The sequence below is a fragment of the Amblyomma maculatum genome, unplaced genomic scaffold (assembly GCF_055883805.1).
Source record: "Amblyomma maculatum isolate TAMU_Amacu unplaced genomic scaffold, ASM5588380v1 scaffold_54, whole genome shotgun sequence".
NCBI lineage: Eukaryota > Metazoa > Arthropoda > Arachnida > Ixodida > Ixodidae > Amblyomma > Amblyomma maculatum.
In genome coordinates this window covers 239,639-259,102 of record NW_028146779.1, presented here as the reverse complement: position 1 = coordinate 259,102, position 19,464 = coordinate 239,639, and the positions used below count along the sequence as shown (strand labels likewise).

The 19,464-nt window shown below is 43.0% G+C and overlaps 2 protein-coding genes across 2 annotated transcripts; one reads left to right on the top strand and one right to left on the bottom strand.

Moving 5' to 3' along the window:
• Positions 1 to 880: 880 nt before the first annotated feature.
• On the bottom strand, positions 881 to 4,656 carry LOC146170756 (BEN domain-containing protein 5-like). Its single transcript, XM_084586799.1, has 5 exons — positions 4,473 to 4,656; positions 3,149 to 3,237; positions 2,486 to 2,596; positions 2,053 to 2,248; positions 881 to 999 (listed from the first exon to the last, which is right to left on the bottom strand). The coding sequence occupies exons 1-5, from the start codon at positions 4,654 to 4,656 to the stop codon at positions 881 to 883; spliced, it is 699 nt and encodes a 232-aa protein (XP_084442925.1).
• A 4,994-nt stretch (positions 4,657 to 9,650) lies between these two features.
• LOC146170755 (uncharacterized) lies at positions 9,651 to 19,092 on the top strand. Its single transcript, XM_084586797.1, has 5 exons — positions 9,651 to 9,781; positions 10,291 to 10,409; position 11,328; positions 16,090 to 16,350; positions 17,848 to 19,092. Exons 1-5 carry the CDS (start codon positions 9,652 to 9,654, stop codon positions 18,633 to 18,635), a joined length of 1,299 nt encoding a protein of 432 aa, XP_084442923.1. The 5' UTR covers position 9,651; the 3' UTR covers positions 18,636 to 19,092.
• The last annotated feature ends 372 nt before the right edge of the window (positions 19,093 to 19,464 follow it).

Here is a 19,464-nt window from a genome sequence, read left to right as displayed (position 1 = left end):
TAGTAACTGGCTCTGCTGCCTCACGGGCTATTTGTGCACAAATAAGACAGTACTAGATGAACAACTCAATTAAAACAAATCACAAGCTGCTTTATACAGCACTCAGAGGAAATATGTAATCCTTATATCTCTAGGAGTAGGTTGATTTGGGCTGGTTAATTCATAGCCATAATTGAAACAGAAAAACAGTGCAAATGGGACAAGGACAAGAAAGAATGTAAACCAACAGGACTGGAAAAGGACTGGTATTTTGCTCTTATCTAATTGGTGATCATATACAAGTTAAGCAATCCCAATACTTCTTTTTTTTTTTGCTACAGTTGTCGATCCATCTACCTATGAGTCATCAGTAAAAGCATGCGGTGAGCCCCAGTCATGATACTACCTTTTTGCACCGTGAGCTTGAAAAGACGTTTCCACTGTCATGCATTCTAACAACTGTGGCAGTGGACAGCACCCACCCGAAACGCGGCATGATAAAGCGAACATGGTGAAAACGAGGCTTGCACAACCAGACAAGCACTGGCACTCAACCAAGTTGCTCCCACCTCCCCCTCCTTCCCTCAAGAGCTAACGACAAAAGGTAAAGTACACAGTGCTATCTGGTGCTGGTGCTACGCAGCGCCTTTGCACACTGCCAAGTAATGCACTGTGGAATGCAACAGCACAAAACAAAACTGCATTAGAGACCAACACTTTCTACATTTCTTTTCTAGTTCTCAGCAAAAAAACTGGGGGTGGGTTCATAATGCGAGGGGTTCATTATGCGAGTAAATATTGGAAATTTGCCATTGCAAATGGTTCTTGTCAGTTTTGTCGAGGCTATTCAATATTCCTGGTTTACCCGGTTGCTAGGCACCCTGATTTAAGTAGCAAATCCTCAGAAATCAGAAAGCAGAAGGGGAAGGAACATGCCTGCAAAAGGGGCCTCCGGAACAAGCAACTCGGCAATGACACCGTCCCTGTTTGCGGCTGGCTCTGCTGCCTCACGGGCTATTTCTGCACAAATAAGACAGTACTAGATGAAGCACAAGAACGACTCAATGAAAACAAATCACAAGCTGCTTTACACAGCACTCAGAGGAAATATATAATCCTTATATCCCTAGGAGTAGGTTGATTTGGGCTAGTTAATTCGTAGCCATATTTGAAACAGAAAAACAGTGCAAATGGGACAAGGACAAGAAAGAATGTAAACCAACAGGACTGGAAAAGGACTTGTATTTTGCTCTTATCCAATTGGTAATCATATACAAGTTAAGCAATCTGAATACTTCTTTTCGTTTTTGCTACAGTCGACGATCCATCTACCCATGAGTCGTCAGTAAAAGCACGCGGTGAGCCAGTCATGACACCACCTTTTTGCACCGTGCGCTTGAAAAGGAGTGACTGGTGTACGCAGTGTTTTTTCTACCAGATTACACAACCTGCCTCTTCACAGAGTGCCATGTTAAAAAGCACATATGCAAATGGTCATGACTGTTACTAAAATGAATAGCCTGTGGATAAGCACATCACAATCTTTGCAGACATCCCTACTTTTACACAGTGCTTTTGCACTTGCAGTCTCGAAGTTGATATTTTTCGGTTATAGGATATAAGGGACAACAGAAAACATAAAACAGGTATGTTTGTTCGAGGCTAGTCATCAATTAGCCCTGTTGTACGAGCTACCCAGTGTGTAGCGCATACATGTCAAGGCAAAGGTCCCAGATGGGTGCATCTTGATATGACATCGCTAAACGCGCACTTCTCCACTTGAAATAATAGAGCGAAGAAAAGCAAACATATGTGCTAACTTGAGTATTCAACCAAGCAGCCACAATGAGTCCTGAACACATTCAGTGAAATTGCAAAAGCTGAGAACAGAGGATTCGTCACAGCTAAACAAATTACAAGGTGGCAATTAAAAGTAGCCAATCATCTTCACAGGAAGAATTAGCAAAATGCTGCAGACTACGATAAACGCACCATATTCATGCAAGTGTTCATGGAAATTAAGACTGGTATGCATTTTCTTTACGAAACAGATCCTCAAGTCTTGACACTCACCAATTTTATCAAGTAAGGCATCACACAGCCTCTTGTTTCGGCTCCTTTCTTCAAGGAGCTCTTTTTCAAGCTCTCCTATCTTGTCGAGGTAGCCCCGAACTTCTGCTTCACACACCTTTTGTGGACTTTCAGTTTTAACCTGAATTTCCTTGTCAAGCATGCGACGCATTGGCTCACAGGCACCTTCGTCTTCAAGCTGTGAATGAAGAATTAGGACATGTCATCCACCATAGGTATCGAGACCGTCGCAATGTGGTGCTGCTTTTGAAGGAAAGATATGTAGTGATACCAGCGGTAACTGAATCCATGACATAGATAAGGGTCACAGCAAGCATGTGAAAGGCATAGAGAGAAAGGCATAGACTGTTTTTTGTACAAACACTGCCCCTTACTGACTACCATGGAGACAAGACAAATTGTGAACATAACATACCTTCTCAGGAGTGTCCACATTTCTGAACGCCTTGAGAATATTTGCCATTTCAAGGCGACTTGCCTCCCGTTTGCGCTTCTTCCTCTCCTTTTCAGTGAGGCCCTGTGGGGCCTTGGAAGAAAGCAAATCACTCACAGATTAGTGTGCATTTGATTAGATGATGCCACACTTGATTAGCTACCGCATACGTTCTGCCACCACCGTTACAGTCTGTTGTCAGCCAATCTATCTGCCTTCTTTTCAATCAATTTTGCTCAGTAGCAATGCTGGTTATGCCTAAAGTAGCCAGGTTGCAATGACCCTACAGTGCAAAATCGTTAATCAGCAAGCACCTTTATGCATCTCAGGGAAGACACAACTAATTATACTACTATAATAAAATGAATCTCAAGAGATATTGCTCATGCACTTATACTTACTCATTAGACAGTCAAATGCATCTGAATACTGCACATGATGGCTTCATCTTGCTGAACCCTTTAATCATGTCCTGCATCCTCATAATCTGAGTGTTGCATGCATGTGCTGCTGCTTTAAAAAATACACTGTCCTATTGGCCCACATAACAAATAAAACTGCAATTAACAAATGCCCAAACTGTTATGTACTGCCTGAGTACAGTTCTGAGCAAATCTGGTCATATGATGTCAGAAAACGCCTTACCTCACTAGACTTCGTAACTTTGCCAAGTATCAGCCTTGGCACTGCGGCCCTTGAGGCCTTAAAGGAAGTCACCAGGTCTCTGAGACTCTCTGCATGACAACACACAAAAGGGACATTCACAGGGTGCCCGCATGATCAAGTACCCATAGCAGTTCAACTATCTGGTCAGGGGATGAATAGAATTGAGAATTTTGAAAGCAGGCGTGTGAATTCTGCCTCGTGAAAAATTGCGGAATACTGCTTTTGAATCACTGAAGATTAGTGCGGCAATAGTTAAGGAGATTGCCAAGGCAACTAGGGCTTCCTCTCCTAGCCTGCTTAAAAACAGGTGAGCTGGATGCCGCGATCACCTTCGCTTGCTTGAGAAAATGCGGAGCTCAAAGCCCAACTACAGAAACAAAACCTCGTGATCGCGGAGCACAAACAACACCTTAAAAAGCACTCAAAAATTATCTTCCTCCCCAAAGGCATGACTCCCTTGCATGCCCCACCCAGCTAGCAGGTTCTCACAAACACCTGTTCGACTGCTCTTCTTTCAATGCTTGCCTGAAGTGCAGACCTCACTTAAGAACAACAACGCCTGGTAACAGTGACGACAGCGCCTTGCACTCAGGCGAAGAGACGTTAGGAGACAAAGCGACTTGCAGCGAGAGAGCTCAACTTCAAGAATTGTTTTCTTGCTTTAAAGAAACAGTATCTCGATGAAAATTTCAGAAATGAAAGGCAATATACTGCTCTGCTTAACCTCCTATTGCTTGTACTAATACTTGGTTCATTTGTGAAAGCTAACAGGTGTTCAGCCCCTGTAGTAATTATATATAGCTAACAGCCAACAAAGGGAAGCAAACCGGCTATTTCCGGAACTACTGAAACAGGATTTAAAAAAAAATTACAGTTCCACATTTTCTTTCAATTCTTAAAAAAAAAAAATTCTGCCGTACAAAGCTGCATGATCTGACCCGCATCAAAAGCTAAAATATATGAAAATGTTTTTCAAGTCGGGTGTGTAGCGAAAAATCAACTGCATTTAGCAATTCCTGAGCAGTTCTTGGTTTCTCGCCTATCGCTCCTCGTGAATAAATATCTGTTAAACATGACATCGTTCTGCACTACCCGAGCATTTTTGCAAAACGAACGCAGAAATGAGGCAGGCGCATGTGCACTGAGTAAAACCAAAACTAGAGCGCGGTGCTCCTTCAACTGGCGCAGAACGCACAGCCAAATCGAGACCTCATGACCGCTGGTATTCTATGCTACAGCTGTAATAAAGCGAAGACACAATGCACCACAGTGCTGCAAACAAAAAGAATAAATGATGCCTCACCGGCGAGCGCTGTCACATTTGCGGGATAGAAGTTCTCGAACTCGCCATCTTCATCTATCCAATAGGCTTGAAATACCTTATGCTTGTCAAAGTCATCACAGTTCGTTGGTTTAAAATTCCGTATCAGGGACACGGGCAAAATTGCCCGCTGCTTGTCTTCGATATAATTAACGGACGCAAACATTGTTTTGTCAGCCACGAGAATGAGACCACGCTGGTACACGACTCGCAAACAAAGTGACAAAACATGTGCGCTGTAGCAAAGCTGGGAAGACTAGTAGGCCTTGTAAAGCATAAATTCACTCAAACTATAGGGTGCGTGTGATGGCGCTAGCAGTCAGCCCTGAAAATGGTGAAAGTGCATAAAAGCGCAAGTCCCGTCTATAGTCTTGATTTCCACTCCACTCTATTTTTTATTTTTATTTGTAGGCTGCCGGGTGGATAGAATTGTGTATTAGCTCTATGATGTGGAGCGATAACATGTCAATTACAAGCCCGTGCGCTTTGCTCTTCCTTTCCTTTCGTACGTCCATGATTCATGTCATTCCGAATCACGTACTCGCTTACAAAACACAAACAAGTGAAGGATGTTGGGCTTTCTTTTGTTTCTTGTTATTATATTTTGAGTTATTTAATATTATCCCTTATTTTGGTTCTATCGCGGCAGTATATGTATACTGACATCCATCATCATTTTGAATCTTTTTCTTTGTTTCTTGCCAGTAGCACTTCCATGCTAATGTCCCGTGAGCAAAAGTGGAGATACCATGCGAACCGCTGCAATTATTATTTTTTTCTGTATAAAACAATGCACCTGACAAATTACCCTATGCATAACTTCAAAATAGCAGCTTCACCGTCACAAAATGCTGCCATGCAGTTTTGTCAAAACGCGTAGTCTCTCCACTTTTGCGCACGGGATTTTTCCACTGGCGTCCCACCTTCATCCCTTCCCTTACGGCGCGGTTCAGGTGTCCACATAGCAAGTGTGACAGATACTGCGCCTTTCCCTTCCTGTGAACCAATTAAAAAAAAATTAAAAAAGAAACGGCAGCTGATTGCAAAGCGCATATTGCGGACAGTGGCGATTTGCAATCAGCTGCCGTTTCTTTTTTAATTTTTTTTTAATTGGTTCACAGGAAGGGAAAGGCGCAGTATCTGTCACACTTGCTATGTGGACACCTGAACCGCGCCGTAAGGGCGGCTGCGTTTCGATGGAGGCGAAACGAAGAGGCGTCGTGTGCTGTGCGATGTCAGCGCACGTTAAAGATCCCCAGGTGGTCGAAATTACTCCGTAGCCCTCCACTACGGCTCCTCTTTCTCTCTTTCCACTTTCATTCCCACCCTCCTCCCTTCCCCTACGGCGCGGTTCGGGTGTCCACAAAGCAAGTGTGACAGTTACTGCGCCTTTCCCTTCCTGTGAACCAATTTAACTTTTTAACAGTGGCGTCTCTAGTTCTCCGCTTAATTAATACTGTTGTTTAGCGTCTTTTTTTTTTGCCCTTTTTTATGTGGGTGTGCGTGTGTCGAGCATGCGCTAAACGAATATTTTCTGGTCAACGTTTTCAAATTGGCCCACATAGAATTAAAAAATTATTAACAGCGGTATTTGTCACACAACTACAGACAGCGCGGTCAGTCCGGCGCCTTGCAATCTGCTGCCGCTTTGCGGCAACGCAACGCTAGCAAGGCGGTATGAGTGCAAACAGTTTACGGAACCGCGGCGCCCTTTCTACATTGTTTCCACAGCGGCAGCAGCGTAACACCTCAAGTGGATTTCGAGGGCCATGCGCTCGCGTGTTCCTGCTCGTATTCCTCGAGTACGTACGATGTACCTACCAGCAACCCGATACCCATGGGAAACCCCGGCCTGCGCGGGATCGTGGTGGGAGCGGACGCCGTCGGCGGCCGCGCCGCCTCATCGCCTCTTTTTGTGTATGTGTAGTTCACTCTCCTTTCCCCAGCGAGGACCGCTGGCAGTATATCTCTCCGGCAGTCTTTTGTGTTGTTTATATTCGCCGCATCGCTTCTTTTTTGTGTGTTTAGTTCACTCTCCTTTCCCGCAAGCGCAGACCGCTGGCAGTATATCTGTCCGCGGCAGTCTTCTGTCCATTTATCTCCCGTCTTTCTCGCTCCTTGGCCCGATAACACATCCACCTCACATTTTCAAAACGCCGGCGGCTAATATGCCTATATCACATGTACACTTTTATTTCCTGCTAACGTTTCGAAGATTAAAAACAAAAACTGAAGCATAGTATTTGCTTCGGATAACCGTGCGGTGTCAGTGCGTGCACATTAAAGAACCCCAGGTAGTCCAAATTTTTGCGGCGTCTTCCATGGCATATATTGTACGTTGCTTGGGACGTTAAAACCCACAAACCAAACCAAACGTACAACAGAACAGTTTACGTCGCTAATTAAAAGACCAATGTACCGGATGGTGATCAAAACACCACTATTTGGATTGGAAAACATGTATTGTCAGCAATGAGCGATTTGTGGGCACTACTCTTAGATGGCCTCAAATCGGTTCTTTTCGGATGCACGGTACATGCAGACCGCACGCTTGCTGTATTCTGCTTCGGTTTTCCAACAGATTTGAAGTTCATGCTGTTATCCCCGAAGTATAATGATATTTTCGCTTGACTATTTTAACGTCTGCGCCACATTGATCTGCACTGAGTTCTCAGGTGCCGACTGAAATGCGGCCAAAAAGCCTCTATGATCGAGCTTCATTATAACTCATTTGAAGTTGGGTTTTTCATACCTTCGTCGATCTATCCTTAAAAAAAAATGCACATTAATGACGATCATGCATCATTAACTAGCACAACATCAATCGCCAAATACGCTACAAATTTAATTCATAAGAGCCAGTAGCAGGCCCGTGCATTTTCTTTTCTTTCTTCCGACAGCCACAGCAGCAACAGACCACCAGGCGGTCTCGTGTGTGCATCGACCGTCCGTCCATGATATGGTTCATTTTTGGTTCATGCGAGTTTCTTGCCCTGCAATAATCACCTTTCGGTTCTAATCGGTTTCATACCTCTTGCAAATGTTCATCATTACTCCCGATACAGGTGCAGTCTGATGGCAACTTTTCCAAAGAAGAGACTGCGCAAAGCGTACTTGCACAGCGGTAGTGATTTGCTCCTTCCGAAGTCCACTTTTTACGAAGGACGGGCAAGTAGACATCAGCAAACGCAAATAGCGCCTTGTTCCAGTGCGAGCGACGCCGGACAGACGTCCACGCCATCAGCTACTGATCAATCCTGCTCTCATGAGCTTAGTTCAGGCGCCGATTCAACTCTGCGAGTTCCGTCACCTGCCGCAGTGAACGCTAATGTGGTAGACCACAACTGTGGGGGAAACCCTCGGCAACCTGACTACTGGCAATGCAGCGACGATGGATTGGAGGATCAGCAGCATGGCGATGCTCAGGGCGGAACGGAAGATGAGCAGCCTGACGATGAAGGCGGGGAACCGCTGGATGAGCAGCTTGGAGATTCGCTGCTGCGCGATTCGTTTGAAGAGATAGCCGTGAATTCTTTCGCGAAGTTTAGTACTGAGAAAGTGCCGAACCTTGGCACGTCCGAAGCTGGTGCCATTGCGATGAGTTTGTCATTTGCCATAGCGCACGGGCTGACGTGGACAGCGCTAGGCGACCTTGCCACGCTCATAAACAATATTGCCGGGACGCAGGTGTTACCACGCAGTTCATATACGTTTCGAAAACTTTGGACGTCACATAAAAAGGAAATTGTGAAATTTTGGTACTTGTGCGAGGAGTGTGGACACCAGCTCACTGAAGCTAACGACCATGGTGTGTGCAGCATCTGTAACAGAAGTGAAAGCATGGCTAAACTTCGGGCTAAAGGCTCTTTCTTCGTTACCCTCAATGCTCAAAGGCAACTTCGTTCCTTGATTGAACGCAACAAGGACGCCCTGGAAGAAGGGTTGACGCAGCGAAGCCAAATGCACAGTGACATCAGTGACATTACTACAGCTGCACGTTTCCATGAAATGTTTGAAGATGCAGGGCTTTCCAGTGATTATCTGACTATAACTTTGAACACAGATGGGAGCCCTGTTTTCAAATCTTCAAAAACATCTGTGTGGCCACTGCAGTTCATTGTCAATGAACTACCGCCAGATGTTCGGTTCAGGCAGCCAGTTCTGGCAGGGCTCTGGTTTGGGCCACAACACCCAAAGATGCAGACCTTCCTTGGACGCTTTGTCACTGAAATAAATGCTATGCCACCAGTCGCTTGGAGGAATAGGGACACTGCGCATTGCTCAAGACTGTTTGTGCTCTGTTGTGCTGTTGATGCGCCTGCACGGGCGTCAATCCTGCACATGGTACAATTCAATGGCATATATGGATGTCCTTGGTGCCTAACTGAAGCAAAATATTTGGAAGGTAAGCGGGTGTTTGTGTGACATATTTGTATGTATCTGTTTTTATTTGCCACTAAAAATGATTCCAGTTAGGAGTTACCAACTAGCTCAACTTGAAGCTTTAGTGAGGTAAGCATTAGACAAACCCAGTCGTATATATTACACTATACTTCGCTGATGCATTATAAATTAATGTTCATGTCAGAAAGGCCTCTGACCTGTAAACATATTTCAGCTGATCGTGGTGATGAAGTTAGAGTAATGTAGTTTATACCTGCCTTGCAGCACTGCCTAGTTGTGTGCATGTGTGTGTGTGTGTGTGAATGAGAGAGAATATAGTATCTCAATAAAAAATGCTCAGAAATGTAATGCTAACCAATGAAGTCATGTTGTTAATGTGCCCTATGTTTCTGTGCAGAGTCCTTTGCACATAGGTGGCTTACATGCAATGCCATGTGCATTGTAATCGCCTGCATCATGACTTTTGAAGTGCTGGAGCAGGTTATACTAGAATAAAGGACTATAAGTGGTATGCCATGGCACATAGATGCTGGGCAGCACGGCAGAGCAATGATGCCAGGTGCCAAACTTGCACTTAGTTTTATCACGTGCGACATTAAGATTGCTGCTGAGAGAAGTAAAACGGACCCATTGCATGTGTGTACCATCTTATTTTTAGCCTCATTGAAACCAGACTGACCTTTGTTTATTTGTTTAAATATAGCCTTTTATGCAATTAAAATCCTATATCCAATGCCTATTCTAATTTTCAGGAAGTATGCGGTACATTGGTGATGCTGGACCACCAAGGACACACAATCAGGTTCTGCAAGGCATGCATACAGCCTTTGCCCATGAAGACAGCATAAATGGCATCAAGGGGCCATCAATATTAATGGCTCTTAAAGGTAAGTTATGCATCCCTGGTTTATAATGCAGTAGCCATTCATGTTAGAAGGTAGCTGGCCAAAGAGGCTGCAAATGACACCAGAGTGCGTTACTCTCAGCAAGGAAGCTAAAGAAGTGTGTTTGACAAAAAGCTAAGAGCCACTGCAACAACATATTTTTGAACAGGTAGAGGCTGCATTGGTGTTCACAGTGATACTATGCAGGCTGTCTGCTGATTGTATTGTGAGCAGCGATATTTGAAACAGATCACTGCGGCTCTAGATATTAATTTCGTACCCTTGCTGTTGTTGAAAATAGCGGTTGCAAGGTCAGTGTTATTCTTATTTGATCTAGGATCACTGGCTTGTTCATATATTTTCTGTCGCAGCCACTGAAAAAGTATGTACATAGCTTTGTAACCTTTGTGGCTGAGGTCTTCATGCGCGTGCCATGGCTGTCATTTATTATATCAAACGTGATAACCTTGTTTATTTGTAGCAGTGCTTACATGCTGACTTTTTATTTGTAGGTTTCAACCTGGTGTCTGGCATCAGCGTGGACTACATGCATTGTGTCCTGTTAGGAGTCACCAGACAAGTTACAGACACATTGTTCAGCTCCACAAACTCTTCAGAGAGATTCTATGTTGTTAGGTACCATGCCATTCAAGCGTGATGTATTAACGGTTAGGCACACATTGTACTAATTGTGTACTTCTGGTGTTTTGCACCAGCTACAACAGTGCTCTGAAGCAGTATTTTCAGTTTCTAGGCTTCTGAGTTTCCAAGAGATCAGCTGTGAGTGGCACTATACTCAGTTTCAAACATAGCAGTCAATGCTGCTAAAGGTATGGAAGTAGTCCACTACAAAGAACAAACAAACTGCATTACTACACCTTGCATCGTAGCTCAGTGGTATGAAATACGGGGATTCATTGTTCGATTTATGAGGGACCGTGGATCAAATCCTAGCATATCTATTCTTGTTTTAGGCTTTTTTAAAAATACGAAGTAGAAAGTCAATGTGATCTGTAGATAACAAGCCCATTTTTCATCAAAGTGGAATGACTGCTTTGAAAAACACAAAATAGCTTTTATTGTTCAAAGTAGAGATTCGGTGTTTGCCATACAATGATGTGAGTCATACAGTATTGAATGTGACACTGCCACGTTTTACACTGCGAGAACATCATATTCTCGCCTTCTGAAGTCTTTTTGTGGTGATTTTATTCTACTGGTGATTAATTTGTGGTGATTTTATTTCTTTGAACCTCACTACTATCCGAGCACATTCTTTCGAAATCTTCATAGACTTCAGCTTGGAAAAGAGGGGAGTGGGCATTGTTTCTGAAGCTGTGGTTAGCAAAAAACACTTTAGCAAAAGAAAAGAGAATAAGGAGACAGCGACATCATTTTCAAGACTCAATTTTTGCAAGTTGGATAGGGAGGATCGCGTGACAACAAGGATGGTGTAGAACCTATGCCACGGTTTCCTATAGACCTTATGCAAAATTTCTGCCATCTATCAGACATTCAGCGAACCGCACTATGCGACGCCATGTTGAAGGGTTGAGCGAGTCAGCTGCGCTTACGGCTGCTGCTGTCGTGCTAGCTGCGTCTGCTTTGTGCTGTGGTTTCTGTGCTATTTGTTCGCATTCAGAGCAAAAAATGATGGAATGATAGACGATTGACTTGTCCATGCTGCTATACATTTGAATTCACATCATGAAGCGATACTGACTGCCAAAACTTCTTGCGAATGGTGGCATCAGCGTAGCTGCAAACGGCAAAGCCTTCATTGCTCCCTCGGCCCATTCCTTAACACAGTGCTCAAATGCGCGTACATGAAAATGCAAAACATATTGGTATTGCTTCCGGGTATAAAGCACGTCTGCAATGTAAGTACGCTGCGTCAGCCGCAGCGGGATGTTTTCGAATCCAGCTCGGGCAAGGCTCAACTTGTCACTGCGTCCGGCGCTTGGCCGTCATCATTGTCGTTCCGTATAGTACAGTGTAAAATAGGCTTACATGAAGGAGCTTAATATTGTCTCTTTTATTTAAACATAGGACTGGTGCTTAATAAACACTGCGCTCCTATGGACCTTCACAATTCCCAGTACAGCGCGCGCACTACTGTTCCCATCCTGTTCCCATTTTCTGTCTGGACATTCAGCCTCTGATGTATCTCATTATTGTGTAAACAACCATATAGCAGATCCCATATTCTATATGTTATTGGCTAAAACCCCCAACCACGTGAATTTGCCGGGGAAACGTTACAGGTCAATGGCGTGATTCCGTGCTTGCTGATCCTCCTCAGATATGTAGCTCCTGTTGTTGTCACATCGTGGTTCTATTTCGTAAAAACTATACTACTGTCTGCGAAGTCACATCGCAGAGGTCTGCCTTATACCCAGACGCAATGTCAAGCTCCTTTGTGGACGCGTATTCGAGCAGTACTTTGAGCAATGCGCAGATTTCACACCAGTCATTCTCCTCTCTAATACAGCCTTTTTTTTTGTAATTCTTGACAGAATTGAAGTATTTTATTTTTATTTTTTCGTTGGCGATGTCATAGATGAGCTGAGTAATGAGACAGACACCAACTATCAGAGCCTATTCAGAGTTTGTACCAATTTATAGCATTTGAGACAAGCTGTTTTTGTTTTTTGTTTAGTTTTGAGGGGGGGGCGGCAAACAAGATTTTAGTACTTTCTTTGCTTATGAAGATTTTGAATGAAAATCTGATAGCACTGTATTCTCTTGCAATATTCGGCACTAGCGACATTCTTCACAAAATCATTTTGTAAAAATGTAGTGAACACATGAGGGCTGTCTAATGTTGAATGGCGGTTTTCTTTTTATAGCTGCCAAACATACTTTTTAAAACACGAATTTATGGGGAGGGCAGTCATTTGACACCTGAACAAACATAAGTGTCATCAGTAGGCAGCTATGATACATGGTATTTTTTTTGCCATATAGGAAAAACAACAAACATTAGCAATTCAGCGAAGTAGTACTGTACGAAGCAATGGGCATACAGAAAATGTGATGCATACATTTATAGAACTGGGTATTTTTAGTCAAAGTAAAGTTAGAAGACGTGTGCACTCATCCTCATTTTTATTGCGATAGCCGCAGTAGCAAACCTCACTGCTAAATGCGGTAAGGCTCGCTACAAACGATATTGCTCTGTGGATAGTGATAAATGGTTGACACTTTCAATCCCTACCTCATTACACTGTTTTGATGGCACACCATGAAGGTTAAACGAAAAGAAATGTGGCATTATTTAGCAATATGGATGGGAGAAAACAAACTTGGCATGGTCCAAATTGAGGCGTAACTTTTCAATGCACCTCACATAACTCGAAGAGAAAAAACCTTGCACTAATAAAACAAAATAGCAAACAGCGCAGTGACCGCCATCGCTATAGCAACAGCAATCATGCAAACTCGAGGTAGACGAGAGCAGCCAAATGGTTGAGGCAGTTGCTGCCACGTATATACTTTGCATCATACCTTTTGCAAGCAGTGTCCTGGAGACGCATCTCAGCAACTGAAGCCTAGATGTAGTCCACTATATTCGATTCATTGATGAATTGAATGCGTAAAGACGTTAGAATATCGGGCTAGAATTTAAGAGAACAGTCTGGCGCCTTTGAAGTGCCAAAACGTGTTCTATCTGGATACTTGGACATATATACATAGTAGAGGCACAATCTGTTGACAGCTTGTATGCATGAAACCGTAAAAGCTGGGATGAGACAGACAAATTTAACACACTGTAGGCGATATATTTCCTCTGCCTTAGCGACGAGTACGGATTTGAAACCTTCCAAAGCATATTAAATAAGATACCATTTTACAATTCGGGAGCACCGTTGATCGAAAGTGCACCTAGCACGACAACCACGCAAGTAGATTTATATAAGCCTCAAAAATCCTCAAGGGATATAACTTCTACTTCTTTTCTTCTACACCCTTATTTTAGTTTTGCATACAGTAAGGGACACAACAGTATGTCGGCATTATCAGAAACAAAAAGCATTAACGAAGTCGGCCACGCGACCCACTACTATGCCGCTTGCCACTGCTCAATTCAGCTACCCTTAAACATGGTGGAAACGCACACGGCAGCCGATAGATGGCAGCAATTTTGCATAAGGTCTATTGCCATTCTGATCCTCCTTGCCCGCTCAGCAGGCTTTTTTTTTTACTTTTTTCCCCCCTAGTCCTTCTGACGACCAGGTGATGTGAAAAGGGGGAGTGGGCCTCCGGCCTACAGGAGGTGTACGCGATGTCTGCGCGCACATTGCTCAAATGTATTTCTTCGTTTTTGTATGTGTGTGTGTGTGTATGTGTGTCTGGTTACCTGTGAGGAGGTTTTGGAGGCGCTGTGCACGCGCTGGAAAGCTCATTCCCTGTTGTTACTGTTAATTGCAAACCCTTATTTCACTGATTTCTGTCCGTGGAATGAGCGAGCTGTGCTCTCTTGCTCCCATCTCATCTTTACGCTTGCGGCTTAGCACATACTCGAGGAATAACTTGGTACTGGTTCATATACTATGCAAGATAAAACGACTCAAAGACGTTGACAAGCAGGAGACAGTTGCCTTTAGGGCAAAAGTTTAGTCCGCTTGCTCGAGATGTGAATTAAAGTTGGTGGTGAAAAAAAAAAAAAAGATACGGGAGCGGTGATAAGGCTTTCATGCATTTCATTTCTCATTATTGTTTCTTCGCTCAAACTTGCTGGAAAACCACTGAGGAACTTGACTTGCTCTGACAGCCACCGCATGGCCTGCCCCTCCTCTCCACTAACTGAGCCTGGTCCTAGACTTTTTGCTCTACGCGGGAGGAAGCGTGAACAAATATGTTATATCATGGTCTATTTTGTTTTTGCTTGTCCACTTTGAATTTCATTGGAGTCCAGTTTCACATATGCTTTAAAACAGGCCTGAGCAGACCTTACTCAGGCGTGCAGACATGGCATTCTTTCCGCAATTGCGAGGTGAAGCGCCATTGAGGAAGAGAGATTACGATGCGGATGAGGAGTGCAAAGAGGCACCTCTGCCTTGGCTGCATTGTGTGCTCTATATGAAATGGAGTATAATTGTGACTGAATTGTAATGAACCCTGCTTCACCATGATTGTTTCTATGCTTGTACTCATTATTGGAAAGCATCATGACTAGTAAACCTAGTGATAGGCTATGATAGAAATAGTTAGAATTTACATATTTGCCATAAATGTGGCTGTATAATACAGAACCTTTTTATTTATTGAGTGTTTTTATATTCCAATTGAAATGATTCAAGGTCCTTTCATAATAAATGATTCAGGTCCTTTATTGTTGTTTTTTTGTTTCATTTCTTTATAAAAACAAATGAAATTAGGTGTACAGAAAAACACTCAGGTCAGTTACCAAATCCAATTGAGGCCCATTGTTTAGTGCTGTCGCACCAAAGTAGCTTAGCTATTGGTGTCAAATAACATTCAATATAATTTAAAGCATCCCTTAACTTTGTAGAAGACAATTTGGCTACATCTTTCACTGATTAGGTTGATTACTACTGGCTGCACACATGCTAGTATGTCATGCAAATAAAGTGTACATTACACTATATACTAGTTGTATCTAGCTGCCTCTTAGTAATAGCACATGTGTGTTGGCTGATGCTGTAAATGACTTGTGCATGAAATGGTACTGCTGTAACACGCCATGCTGTTATTACTGTTGCGGTGTACAGAGAGGTTGTGTATCACAAGCATTTCTTCTTGGGGGGTTCTTGTTTCCCATTTAGTTGTACTAGTAATGGCACAATATTCAAGTGCCTTGAACCCCTCTGGGGTGGCACAGTGGTTACGGCGCTCGATTACTGTTCCCAAGTATGCGGGATTGAATCCCGGCCTCGGCGGCTGCTTTTCGATGGAGGCGAAAAGCAAGGCGCCCGTGTGCTGTGCGATGTCAGAGCACGTAAAGAACCCCAAATGGTTGGCATTTCCGGAGTCCTCCACTACGTCTTTTGTAGCCAGAGTTATTTTGGGATATTAAGCCTCAGAAACCAACGAAGTGCTTTGCATTACAATTTGCAGCCATCGAATGCTTTTTTTTTTCATATAAGGTGGCAGGACTTGGTCAGGGTTTATTTTCCACCTTTTTCCTGCTCCCTTTGGCTTCCACTTATGCTTTAAACCAGAACTAAGTCATAAAAACATATTTAAATGATGCAGCCATGGTGCTGGTTGTTGCTTAGAAGTGCTAAAATGTTTGAATACACTGTGGTACCTTGAGTGAAAATGTTACAAATGTTTCACCTCCGCAGGAGCTCCTTCTTTCTTGAGGAAAGTGAACAGCCGGCTGTTGAGCATACAGCCTCCTCATTGCATTACCCGTCTGCCTCGTCGCATTGAGGAAAGAACGCACTGGAAGGCACCAGAATGGAAGCAGTGGCTTCTTTTTTATGCTCTTCCATGTCTCGAAGACATCTTGCCCTTGCACTACTGGCGGCACCTTGCAAAGCTGTCAGAGGCGGTGCATATTCTGCTCAGAGATGTGGTGTCAGCGCAGGAAATTGATCGCGCAGGTACTTTGTCAATTGTATTTCATATTTTTGGAGATAGAATTGGATATTCAGTGCCTTCAAGCTGAATTTCTACACTCAAGGCTGGTTGTAAAAATTTTCCAAAATTTGTTGAGGCCATGGAATGCATTAGGTCATCTATTTACTACTATTTTTTTTACTGGATATTTAATATTTCTTTCTTAGATACTATGTAATTCAGAAAAAATGTGGAAAAAATAGAGCTATAGCTGTCTCGCACAAGGCAAAGTGGCTGTCACAATGTGCTAGCGTCATAGGTTCAGCTGTCACCATAAGCAAGCTGGGTGTACCTTGCACTCAGAAGAATCACATCACCTTTATGGTGGTATGGCCATCACTGAACAAACTGCCTACCGTCTAATTGTCCTGGCTTGAGGTTATTAGGCGTTTAGCAGTGTATATTTGCTAATACATGGATGTGGCTAGATTACATGAGTGCATTTTTTCGAATTACATTCCATTTACATTTGAAGCCTTATGTACACATTGTTGCAAATCTGCGCAGGAATCTGCAAGTAGAATGATGAGGAGAAGTAGGTTTTGGACTGGGCGCGTGTGCGAGGGAGACTCTGTGCCATGTTGCCGCATTGACAAATGTGGAGACAGCGGGGATTAAAAGCAGTCAAAGGCAGCCTAGTGTCTGCCCGCCTTCCTCTATACACATCACCTAACAGTTATACAAAAGGATTTACTCTGGGCACCAGTATTGTGTTCTGTAGTGTCTTATGGCACATAATCATCTCAGGCTATCTTGCACCAATCGCAGAGTAGAAATAATTAGCTTTATAAGAAATATTTAAAGCATGTTTAAAATGTCATAACTTGTAAAAAATCTTGTATTTTTTTTAAACATAAACACAATATGAATGTGCTCTATATAGACTTCATTGACGCTTGACATATGTAACATCCAGCATAAAACAACCCTATGGTAGTTTTACACAAGAGCGTAAGGGCTCCGTGTCGAAGACAAGCCGGTGTTGGTGTTGTTCACTGTAGCATAAACATATGCAATGTATGAAAAAAAAAATAAAAAGCATCCTCTGCGTGTTTAAAATGCTATTGCATAATTAATGCTTGAGTCCTCCCGGCGTTGCATCGAATGCAAACAAATGCAAGCAGTGCTTTCCGCTGGAAGCGCACTGGAACATTCGAGCTTGCCACTTAACCTATCGCTTGGCAGGCCTTAAGAGAAAATATATAAAAAAACGGTAAAAACTGAAAAAAATACTTTAGTGTGTGTGAAACGCTCTTGCATCTAACCCTTAATGACGGAGCTGAAGTGTCCTAAATTTCGAGATAGACATTTTAATACTGCTTTGCAGCATACACTGCAGCAAGTGTCAACAACATGGACTAGGGGACATTGATTTTCAAGTGTTAAGATTACATTTGTGCTTAATAGATTATTAATTTAAATTACTATATTTTTGCCAAAGTTGTCAGTTCTTGAACGTTTCTTTTTTTTTTTCCTTTCAGAGCTCCTGCTTCTTACATTTGTGAAACGATGCGAGTCATTGTACGGTGTGACAGCAGCAACCTTCAATGTCCACCAACTGCTGCATTTAGCAAACAATGTTCGCCAGTTAAGACCACTCTGGGCAAATTCTACCTTTCGATTTGAAGCCGGCAATGGTAGACTTGTGAAGTCTATCACTGCTGCCAATGGCTTGCCTTATCAGATTACTGAGCGTGTGATAATGGGGCAGCATTTGCAACACTTCCTGGCATCCGCAAAGCTAACGAAGGAGGAAAAAACTGTTTGTGATGACTTTTTGGGCCACAAACACATATCAGATGCAGTTCAAGAAGAAGGTGTGAGTCTCCTTGGACATGCTCGGCATGCTAGCCTCACTGATGCCGAAATCAAGGCTTTGAGCGGAAGCGGATTTGCTGGTGGGAAAGTAGAGTGTTTTGAGCGATTTGTGCTCAGAAAGCAAATCTATCACAGCACACTTTACTCGAAACCAAAAAAAAGTGACAGCACTTTTGTTGAAACTGCAGAAGGCTTCTTTCAGATTGAGAAGGTGCTTAGGGTTGTCCAGGGATCTGATCATGAATGTGTTCTGCTATGCAGAGAGGTTGTTTTTCTAGATTTAGAAAACCGGCCCTTTCCAGAGCACATAAAGCCATGTTTTTTGTCTGGACGAGGCATTCCAGTTCTCATCAGAGCAAGGGATGTAGACAGAAGTTGTGTTTTTTTAAACTTCTTAGAGGACCAAAAGTCTTTCCTTGGAGTCATTCCAAACATGGTAGAAAGAGATTAATAAGTTTAAAAAAAGTGGAACTCTTCGACATAGTGGTAGGCACCACTTTGGAAGAGGATATATAATCAGATAAAACTCGAGAGTATACTCACCAGCCAATAGCACGCAGACTGTCATGACATGGAAACCTTGTACCAATACGGACAAAAGTAAACGGAGCATGCTATTTCTTTCTAAAAATTTTCATGTGCTGCATAATTGAAATTGGAAGTCATTACACAATAGCACTATGGAATGTCTTGCCCAACACCACTGTATCATACAATGATCGCAAATCATTCTGGGAAAAACTTAACTACATTTTTTTGTAAGGGCAGTCCTCTCAATCATATGTAGTACTTTATACAGTCAGTTGTATTTGGTATTGTTTTCTGATGTCATGCCTTTTACTCTGCATTTACCCATGCGTTCTTTTTATTTTTTTAACCTTTTCACTAAGCTTTGTATAACCTTTTCGAGCCACTTACCTGATATATATTATTATTCCCTCTTATTGTTACTTTTTGTTTTTGCTAATTAAGTATTCTGTCTCTGTTCTGTAGTGTTCTTGTTCTCGCTGGCATAAAATCTTGACTTTGCTTCCCCCTTATGTAATGCCATCAGGGAAGGAAAAAATGAAATGAGAGACGCTGTAGTGGAGGAGTCTGGAAATTTCGACCATTTGGGGTTTTCTAGTGTGCACCGACATCGCATGTCACACTGGTGCCTTGTTTTTTGCTTCAGTTGAAAAGGGGCCGCTGTGGCCAGGATTTGATTCGGCATCCTTGGGCACAGAAGTCGAGCGAATTAAGTCCTGTACACAAGTATTCTTTTATTAGTCATGTGGTAT